The sequence below is a fragment of the Letharia columbiana genome, assembly GCF_014066305.1.
Source record: "Letharia columbiana isolate WasteWater2 chromosome Unknown Sc0000005_s0, whole genome shotgun sequence".
Taxonomy (NCBI): domain Eukaryota; kingdom Fungi; phylum Ascomycota; class Lecanoromycetes; order Lecanorales; family Parmeliaceae; genus Letharia; species Letharia columbiana.
In genome coordinates this window covers 1,076,555-1,086,866 of record NW_023501041.1, presented here as the reverse complement: position 1 = coordinate 1,086,866, position 10,312 = coordinate 1,076,555, and the positions used below count along the sequence as shown (strand labels likewise).

Here is a 10,312-nt window from a genome sequence, read left to right as displayed (position 1 = left end):
CAAGAATGAAAGGAGACAAGGTCGCGCTGAGTAAATTGACACAGCAGCTGAACTTACAATACGAAACAACCAAGAGATCTGATTTCCGCGGAGAGACTGAGCCCATTTCTGCTCTACATGCATGGCCGCCTGTCAACGTCATTTATAGAGTAATCCATCAACCATCTCAGCAATCGCTAGAGAACTGGTCAATCCGGGACTTTCAATGCCGAGAAGATTGACAAATCCTTCAAACCCCTCCTCTTTTCTAATCACGAAGTCTAAAAAGCCATCCCCATTACCTTTCCAAACAGCGCCTCCCTTTCCTAATTTTGGCCTGATACCGCAGTAATCTAAGCCAACCTTCTCTTTCTGAATCCTTGGTAGATACGTCTCGATCTCTTCGAGAGCGGCTGGTAATCGAGACTCATTTACAGAGAGGTCGTTGGGATCATCAACCCACTCAACGTCTGGACCGAATCGAATCGCGCCCGTCATATCGATGGTCAGATGTGTACCAAGGCCAGCGGCTCCCGTAGTTGGCGCAGGATACACGAGAGTCTTCGGACGGGGCATAGGAGCAGAATAAGAGTAGTACGAGCCCTTGGCATAATACGGCTTAACATGCCGCGCGTGTGGAAGTATACTGTTTGATAAGGACACAGCAGCTAGACCCGCGCTGTTTATCAAAGTATCGGCTGTTATCCATGTCGTCTTCGAAGAAGAAGGACATTTGGTCTGTATTTTCCAGCCTTGAGAGCCCGAAGCAAGAGGCTCGACTGACTCCGCACTCGTATAGCATGCCAAGTCACCACCTTTTGACTGGAAATCAGACTCCAGATAGGACATGTAGGTGTGGGAATCTACGATGCCGGTTGTCGGGCTCTCAAGGACGGCTTCTTCGACTCGGACGTCTGGTTCACGGGCATGTGCTTCTGATAAGGGGATGAAATGTATTGGCACGCCGATTGACTTGGCAAAGTCATGTGTCTTGACGAGCTCTTCATGTTGCTGGGCGTTCTGTGAAAGGATCCACTTTTTTGCGTTGCGGTAAGGAATGTTTTGCTTCTCGCAGAGATCGTACATCATCTGTTTGCCTTTGAGACATAGGTGTGTCTTCAGAGAGGTAGGACCGTAGTAGAGGCCGGCGTGAATGACCTGCCATGGCTAAGCTTTGAGGGGTTTTGTAGATGTGTAGAGACCCGCCTCTGAATTGCGACTGCTGGTTTCTGTCCCCACTGCTCCATGCCTCTCTATAAGAAGGGTCGAAGTGCCATCCCGGTCAGCCAGCTTGCGAGCAATAGCAAGACCTACAGCTCCAGCGCCGACCACCTGAAATGTTTTAGTTTCACCTCGAGAAGAATTTGTTGCGGTGAGCATTGCACAAACCACATGGGTGAAGTCAGCCCTGGGCGTCGAAGAGGTCGAGAAAGGCCGTAGATCGCATTGCATTCGTAACACTCGACACAACGCTCTGGCGAACATGTCAGGAATAGAGAAGAAAAGTTCTCGCAACCACAATACGAGAAAGCTTCAGCATAATTGGTATTTCAAGGCTCTACCAATGCTACAGTTGTTGGCTTCGAATGACGTTCGTCCTCGGAGATAAGGATCAGTCGACGCTTTACCGGCACGCAGAAGAGGATACATGTGGAATTGGAGACTCATATCACAGCTCTCATATATACACACACTCATTTCGCATACATGTTGCTGTAGAACAACTTTCTCGAGAACAGCAGGACACGCCTTCTTCCGAGAAAATCTGCTGCTCTACCCTCTCTAGCAGCCCCAAGCGTTCCAGACTCGGAAAAGATATAGTCAAATTTTCTAAGCTCAATCGGTCTAGTGGAGGAGTCTGTCACTGCGCACCGCATGCTCAAAGTATAGACATTCGCACCCCAGCGTACTGGGTGTATCTCCTAAGTGTCCCTTGACTTAATTTCTCCGTCGTGGCAAGCTCATTAATCCACTGCTGAAAGTCAGCTCAAGGTCATAGCTGACGGCAACTTTATACTTCCTCTTGATTTGGCGTTAGTGCTCGTGGTTGTGCTCTGCGAAAGCCGCTCCGGGCCACGCCATCTCCATTCTTCAGTCAAGCATTTCAAGCATGTCTGGGATGCTTGTGAATTTTTCCCGCTCCCTACCCTTTGCTTTCCCCCTTCCCTTTTCCGCTACATCGATCTTCTTCCAATTTTCCCAACTGACAGGTTTCAGATGCCTTGCGGCTGCGTCTTCTTGCAGCGCGTCCCATCCATTTGTACCGGACATGAACGGTTCCTTGTTTTCCCAGTCTTTTGCAATGGATTCCGCTGTGTCGAAGGCGTCTTCCATTGTATTAGCAATCACGCCCGCCGGACCTCGCTTTACCCATCCAGAACAATAGAGGCCCGGAATCCCGGTCCCGTCTTCTGAGAGACTAGTGATACGACCATGTAAATCATTGGGAATGATGCCTCGACACTCATCGAAGTCTATGCCTAAATCTTTCATGCCATTGATGGCTTCTGACTTATAGCCAATACTCCGGAACGCCAACGAAGTGGGGTATAATTCCTCACTTGTAGTGGGAGAGACGGTAGCCCACGAGTCGAAGACGTCTGGACCATTTACTTTGTTCTTGAGGAATGTGAGAGAAGATAGATTACTAGGTGTTGCACTGGACGCATTGAAAGATCTAGGCGACAGGAGAAAATCCAAAGACCAGGACTTTCGCGCTTGCGAAGCTGGAGTTGATGAGCCCTTAGCTAAGAGCTGAGTGAGACGTTTGGGCGTTCGAGGAAGTTTTGCAGCGTTTGGCGGAAATAGAGCAGGATCAATAGGCTCGAAAGAGACAGAAGGCAGATTCAATAGCTCCCGGACTTCTTTGATAGTAAAGGATGCCTACACGAATTGTCAATCGTGCGGTTTTCCTTGGCATTGATGAGACGGAAGTACACACCTGCATTGGACCCCTTCGACCAACGACACGAAGTCTCTTCACTCTGCTTTTCGACAAAGAATCAAGGGCATAATCTGTCATGTCCGTCTTCCGTAGACTATTGACGTCGCTCAAGAGTGTACGTGCTACGTCAAGGGCTACGTTTCCTTGCCCAATGATCACTGCTTCTTCACCCGATTCCAGGTCTGGCGCCAGTGCTTCGTGTTCGGGAAGTCCGTTGTACCAGCCCACAAAGTCGCGCGCTGAGTAGATTCCTTTCAGGTTGTCTTCACCTGAGATTCCAAGTTTCCGGTCCTTGGTGGCACCATAGGCGAAGACGATAGCGTTATAGTGAGGTCTGAGATTTGCCAACGGCAGATCTTTGCCAACCGCAACGTTGCCTATAAAATTGAAGCGCGGTGATGAAGCAACTTCCTCAAATTTATCTTGGCAGTTCTGAGAAAGGATTATCAGAAGTGAACAGTGAGAGCATGAGAGGCAAATAAGAAAATACAGGCGGGTTGAAAAGGCATTTTTACCTTGACTTCTGGATGATCCGGCGCAACGCCAAATCTCACTAGGCCGAAGGGTACGGGCATACACTCATACATATCGATGATAGCATTCTCTATACTTGACATGACCTTATAAGCTGTATAGAAGCCCGCAGGCCCAGATCCAATAACAGCCATGCGAAAAGGCCGGTCATTCCGAACAACATGGCTGCTATGCCGCCTTGAGACGTGTAGCCTCGTAATATGAATATGTGATGGTCTGACCAACAACTTTGAGCACCTGATACAGATGCTAATAGTTCGGGTGATGGTGCTCATCTAATTAGTGGAGAAAATGAGGGTTCGTTCGTGGAATTTTCAAGTCGCTTACGAGTAAGGTACCTACCTGTACGTAAGGTACTTTACGTAGGTAACCTCGCAGTGCCCACGCGAGTGACAGAAATATCCGTACACCTAAAAACTGGAAAGTGGATGATAAATTCACAACCAAGTACCGTAGCTGAAGGTTCTTGCGAGATAATTTTGAGGATCTCATCAATCTACCCGCGTGCCTCGGTAGATAGTGTCGCTACTTTATTTTTGAAGCAGCTCGACGTTGCCCCGCCAACACCCGACTCAAGTTCCGGATTCAATATTCGATATCCTTATACATGCAAGTCTTCTCGTATGTGCAGGTATCTGTCGTATTTTCTATCTAGTACTTGCTGAGCACTGTACCAAGTCATGGGTGCTGAGCCGCCCTTCCTCTACGAACATCCTTCGAAATATTCTTTCTCAGCCCCCACCGAGCGAGGCTTCAATCCCAAAGCCATATCGCAAGCGAGCCTGTCTCTACCAACACCAAGATCGAAACCGGATGGCCTTTTGATTAATTCCAAGGAATTTAATCGACATCCGGATTCGTACTTTGTCGCGTAAGTCTTGGGCGCGAGCTTTCAGGAAAAGCACGGTTTTGCTGTCTAGCGTAATTTTTTCCCTGCGCATCAGAAGGCTCCAGGCCGAGTGCTCGAACAAACGACGTGTCCATGGGAAGCACTATCCTTGTAGCATCAGAGCATCTGGCCAAATTCGTTGTCTGTGTTTCGAGATCACTTTGAATTCTGTGCCGTCATGAATGCCACTGATGTTTGGCTGCTTGCCCATACTTGTGGCGATTTGTCCGTGGCTTTGTCTAATCGTTTGCTAGTCCGTATGGAAACCTGGACTGGAAACCAATGAGTCCGCGTACAAAGTCGAGAGTCAAATCTACACGAATCACTCAGCTAGTCCTTCGAAATTGCCAGTTGATTGGAGCAGTTGGCATGCTATTTTGTGTCATATGTATCAAAGGGACCGACGCGACCACAGGATGGATTATACGGGTGCCCGTATGTATAACCCCAATGAGGACAAAAGATCAACGTTAATCACGTATTGTATTAGCCCGGAGTTGCAATATTGCACACCGTCTATGGTACATATCATCTTTCGCGCTCTGCCAGGGGACGCACACCATCATCTTCGGCCAGTTATATGTTATTTGCAGCCATGATTGACGCCGGATTGACCCCGTTCCTTGTATTTACGGCCTTGATTTCTCACACCCAGTCTATCGAGCCTGTCAATGCCCCAGGTCATTGGTCCACTCTGTTCGCTAGCGACCAGGCTACTACCAGTATCGTGTTCGCCACCTTTGTTACCAGCGTGGTTACCGGGACGTTTCACCTGGTATCTTTAGCGATATCGATCTATCTTGGGGTCATCTTCCGCAAGGTCTCAAGACTTCCTCCGGATATGAACCCTTTAGAGGACAATCTAACGTCTCGGCACAAGCGCAATAAGTCATCTCTTCTCGATAACCGTACGAGCCAAATCTCCATATCAACAGACAAAATCCGAGGACTCAGGGCTGAAGATCCTCTGATGGCCTCCCCGACCGTCCCATTCATGCACACCCGCAATGACTCCTACTCAAACATTACAGACGTCTCCCATCCTAACGCGAGCGCCAGAGCTTCTCGTACTAACCTTTCAACTCCGTTTAACGGTCAGCCACCGGCTCATCGTTCCCCTCATACCAAGATTAGAGGCCCCTTCTATGACCTACCGCTCTCTCAGCGCTCCTCGTGGACCAAGATCCAGAGCCAAAATAATGACCAATTGCGCTCTTCTCGTACCGACTCCCATATCAACACTACTGATGCTCCCCATCTCAACACCAATGACAGTGTCTCTTTGACTGACCTCGCAACTCCTTTCTACGACCAACCGCCTGCTCATCGTTCCTCTCGTACTGAGATTCAAGGCCCTTTCTATGATCAACACTCCCCATCCCACCAGTCGTCTCGTACCATGTTCCCTGTCCTATCTCACGGCGAAAGCCTGGCGAAACAAACCGATCAACCAACAGTAATCTGTTCTCCCGCCAAGTCTTCTTCGCTTTATTCCAACTCTTCCAACCCCGCGAGCCATACCAACCAACCAAATATAATTCGTTCTCCTACTAAATCTTCATCAATCTACTCCAACAGCACCATCACCACAATAGCAACAAGTCGACCTGGATCAACACGTCCGCGGTCCACAGTCCCATCACTTCCCGACAGCAATTGGATTACGCACCCTTCTCCCTCCTCTTCTCCATCCCCATCGCCCCCAAGAGAACTCAAGCACCTTCTCAACAAACCGTCCTACCAGCCACTTTCCCAGATTTCGCCCTTTGATTACAAGACCAACGAGAACTTTCGCCCTCTGCAAATGAACCCACCAACCCCACCGCTCGATCAGCAGAAGCGAAGGGGAGCAGCCGGGGTAGAGAAGGGGCCATTGAGGCCGGGAACCGGAAATCCTGGCCAAGGAGGGGGCTGGGCCCCTGGGATGGTTGGGATCGGCAAGGCCAAAGCGTGGGGAGGCATGGGGAGGTCTGGGCCTGCAGGAATGGGTGGCGGAGGTAGGGTTGTTAGTAGGAGCGGAGTGGAGGTCAAGGAGAGAGGAATTTTCCCAAGTGGAGGCATCAGAGCACGAGAAGTTAGCGGAAAAGTGATGGAGGAGGGAAGGACAGGGACCGGAGGATGGATGTGAGCTCCAGGGATCGTTTAGCAGAGCGTGCTCATAAATAGGAGGGAGTCCGGGCTGGATAAAGGGTAACATCTCATTGTTTTACAGGTGAATGTCTAGCGTACAGCATGCATGTGGTAACTACTCGGTACAATCCTTAAACACATGTTCACTCATCTTGTTTCAACTCCATTCCTCATCCTCTGCATCCCCAGCTTCACTGTTGTCGAAGCCTTTCTCCATCTGCTCCTCCTTCCCATCATCATCTTCTCGGTCCATCTCTTCTTCTTGCTCCCTCACGCCTTTAACCCATCTCCCCCATTCAACCTTTCTCCCTGCCTCCACTCCCGCTAGCCCACCACCCTCTTTCCACCCCTCCCACTCTTTCAACCCATAGACGTGCCTCATAGTCGGCCTTCCATGCGGACAATTCCACGGCTTGTCAATTTCTCCCATTTTCCTCACCAACGCGCCCATCTGCTTCGGCGTGAGAGTCTTTCCTATCATGACACTACTACGGCAAGCGCGCATGGCGAACATGCGTCGCACTTTGGTCGGCCGTGGAACGCTTTCTGATGAGGAAGAGGAAGGATTATCGGCAAGCAGAGCGATAAGTTCTTCCAGGTCGGTAACGTCAAAGGTGACCTCTCGGCTCATCGGGAGGGACATGAGCTTACAGCGACGGCCGACTTCTTCATCGCCGCTGATGTCAATTTCGACCTGGAAACCGTTCTTTAGCAAAGTGTTATTGTTGTCGAGGATGATTTCCTCTTCGATGGCGGTGAGATCGAGTTTGTGTGGATGAACTAGGCGTTGATTTTGGACAATGGTTTTGGCCTGAAGACGCTCGAAGTTGTACTTCTCGTCTGAGGCGTGTTGGTCGATTATGAAGAGATCAGAATTGGGCGAACAGGGAGAGGGGTCACGGACAGCTAGAATGAAGCCGAGATTGAACTGGCCTGTAATATGCATGTGCGCGAAGTCGGCTTTTGATACGGTTAGCGACAACCTCTCTTCAGCAGATGTGTCCTCCGTGGGAGCTGTAGGATTTGGCGAGAAGCCATAATCGGCGGGTGCTTGCAAAGCGGTCTCCAGAGTCTTCAGTTGCTGATCAATTCTCTCTACGGACTCGTCGATCATCTGCATGAGCTGCGTAGTGGAGTCCTTTTGCCCGCGACCTCTCAATATCTGGTTTACACGTCTGATGTTGTCCTCGGAGGGCATGGCTGCCTTTTCCTCGGCTTGTTTGATCAGATCGGCGACCGTCGCTTCTTCTCGAGCTTTCTTACCCTCATCATCCAGGTAGTCATCATCAGATTCAGCCTCCGCGAGAGGCGTCTCCAGGGTTTCATCGGCACGACCACCTGGGGACTCGGCCGGGCTTTCTTCATCATCTTCAGACGTTGTCAATGCTCCGGGACTTAGGTCCGTCACACCAGATTCGTCTTCATTGTCACTAGCACTGCCAAGGTACGGCCGAGACACCCGTGATTTGCTTTGTGGTCTACCAACCGACTTGATTAGCTCAGAGCCGGGAGCAGCAAAGGCTCTCATGCTGCTACTGAATTTCTTTCGCGCTGGATCATCAGCGAAGCCCGTGGGTCTAATTGGAGTGGCTGTTGTCGAATCGAGCTTTCGCCGTTTGGAGGAGGAGGATGGTCCGAGAACAGAAGTGGTAGTCTTTGAGCCAATGGTTATCGTTGCAACTTCTGGAGGATTACGCCGGGGGCGCATTCGGTCAAAGGCGTTTTGCACTACTCCTGAAGAGTGTTCCGTCTCTGACTTACTTCCCGTTGGTGAAGATGCTTGGGACTCCTCGCGCGAAAGACATCCCATTGGGGTTGGAGTCTCAATCGAATCAGGCTGCTGCTCGGCAATCCTCCGATTGAAGTCTTCCACTGGTCTCGCAAGACCATTCAGCATGGCATCAGATTTCGCCAGATCCCGAGCATCATCATAGTCTGCAGGCTCGTGTGATTGCTCCTTCTCTCTACCAAGTTTCTTTACGAGCTTTTGCTTGTCTTTGGACAACATTTTCGTCCTATTCGATGCCCCTGGAGCTGAGGTGGCCTTGATAGCACGCTCTCTGCTGTCACGGCCTGCAAAGCTCTCAATCAGACTTGGCACACCGTCATCTTTGGCTGGCTCTTCCTTCTCACTCGATACCTCATACTCGCTATCATCGGAAATTTGAAGCTCAGGGGGGTGTAACGCGTGGTTCCCAGGCGTATGCGTGTCATCAACGCTTGAGGTTCCCCGACGGCCCGTAAGGTTTTTAAAGGTCTGACCCGACTTTTGAGACTGTGGTACAGTCTGATCCTGTTTCTCAAAAAGCGCGGTCAGAGAAACCTGCAGCGGTCAGCTCGCCATTCCCAAGAATCTAAAACGTCTACAAACCCTAATGGATTCCAATAAACTAGTCTGATCATGCAACAGAATCGTCCTCTTGTCGGGCGAAACGTTCACATCGTACGCATCTGGGATCATTAAAAAAAAATCTATGGTGTTCCCAGGGCCACGTACTAGTGTCTAACGATAGGTTCGCAAAAATGAATGGCGACTGCGAAGCATTGTAGGCCTTGTAGACTTCGTTGAAGATTTTGGCAACTTGAGGAAGTCCACAAGGCCTTGAATTGACGAAGAACATCTGGCGATCAGGTGCCTGCCGACCTTCGCCAAAGGTGGGTCTTGAAACATGGCCAATTACTTGCACTTGCTTGTTTCTTGGCAGTCAGATTCTCGTTTCTCCATGTGTAGTATGGGTACTCACTCGGAATTAGACGCTGGTTCTTGGGTCTTGGTAGGCTGTAGCTCGAAGCTGAGATTCATAGCAACCAGCGCGGGCAATGCTTTTGTACCGAAGACAGTCGCGATGTTCTCTCTGGTTGTCTGGTTCGACTTTGTCGCGAAAATTACCGCTCTCTTGCCTTTTGCCATGACATTGCTGACGGAGATCCGCGCTTGCGTACTAATGCAAGCACACGCCTGGAGAATACCGAGCACTTTACCATATTCCCTCTTAATGTTCTTCTCAAGCTCCCTTCTCCGAACTGGCAGGCTCACGAAAAGATCCTCAACAGCAACAGTAGTACCTTTCTGGCTTGCTACTACTTGAGTACTCTTCAGTTGGCCAGACACCTCGAAGTCGAGCCTCGTGCCCTTTGGAGCTTCATCTGCACGGGCAGTGGTGACATGAAACTTGGAGAGAGCGCAAAGAGAGGAAAGAGCTTCGCCTCGGAAGCCGAACGTTTGCAAAGAAGAAAGATCGTCGTAGCTAGAGAGCTTGGAGGTGTAATGCTTCAAGGCGATGGTCTGGTAATTCTCGCTGACAATGCCACTACCGTTGTCTTGAACCTCGATGGAGTCAAGACCATTGTTTTTGAAGCGGATATCGATCGAAGTAGCTCCAGCATCGAGACTGTTCTCAACCAGTTCCTTCACCACCGAACACAGGTCTACAATGACTTGGCCAGATTGAATTTGGTGAACAGTACGACCCTCGAGAGCCTTGATCGTTGCCATATCATGCCATTTTGACAGGACACGGACGCTTCTGCTAAAGTAATGGAACGCGTCTACCAGCGTGTGATTTTTGGGTGTAAAGGATTCTTGCAGGCGAGATTGGCTTGCTTGCTTGAGTTTTGAAACCTCTCAGGCGCAAGGAGATGAAGGACGCATCCTTAAAGACCAACTCATTTTCGAATCCAACAACTCCATGATGAGTATTTGGAGGGGATGAAGAGCAAGTGAAATGACAAGAGCCTAAAATAGCTCCCCTGCTGTTCCAATATGCTTTGAGTGCTTTTAATTGCTTTTGAAGTGCTTTAAAATAATAAGTGCAGGGCGGCAGATCGCCTCATCA

The 10,312-nt window shown here is 49.9% G+C and overlaps 4 protein-coding genes across 4 annotated transcripts; 1 reads left to right on the top strand and 3 right to left on the bottom strand.

Moving 5' to 3' along the window:
* Nucleotides 1-138: 138 nt before the first annotated feature.
* HO173_002685 (uncharacterized protein) lies at nt 139-1,464 on the bottom strand (the record flags this gene model as incomplete). The annotated part of the gene is made up of 3 exons (XM_037304617.1): nt 139-1,137; nt 1,186-1,311; nt 1,369-1,464. 3 exons carry the CDS (start codon nt 1,462-1,464, stop codon nt 139-141), a joined length of 1,221 nt encoding a protein of 406 aa, XP_037168710.1.
* Nucleotides 1,465-2,070: 606 nt separating this feature from the next.
* Nucleotides 2,071-3,591, bottom strand: HO173_002684 (uncharacterized protein; the record flags this gene model as incomplete). Its single annotated transcript, XM_037304616.1, has 3 exons — nt 2,071-2,862; nt 2,921-3,355; nt 3,439-3,591. 3 exons carry the CDS (start codon nt 3,589-3,591, stop codon nt 2,071-2,073), a joined length of 1,380 nt encoding a protein of 459 aa, XP_037168709.1.
* A 546-nt stretch (nt 3,592-4,137) lies between these two features.
* On the top strand, nt 4,138-6,474 carry HO173_002683 (uncharacterized protein; the record flags this gene model as incomplete). Its single annotated transcript, XM_037304615.1, has 3 exons — nt 4,138-4,328; nt 4,601-4,781; nt 4,837-6,474. The coding sequence occupies 3 exons, from the start codon at nt 4,138-4,140 to the stop codon at nt 6,472-6,474; spliced, it is 2,010 nt and encodes a 669-aa protein (XP_037168708.1).
* Nucleotides 6,475-6,633: 159 nt separating this feature from the next.
* Nucleotides 6,634-9,972, bottom strand: HO173_002682 (uncharacterized protein; the record flags this gene model as incomplete). Its single annotated transcript, XM_037304614.1, has 4 exons — nt 6,634-8,799; nt 8,848-8,927; nt 8,974-9,173; nt 9,221-9,972. 4 exons carry the CDS (start codon nt 9,970-9,972, stop codon nt 6,634-6,636), a joined length of 3,198 nt encoding a protein of 1,065 aa, XP_037168707.1.
* Nucleotides 9,973-10,312: the final 340 nt, after the last annotated feature.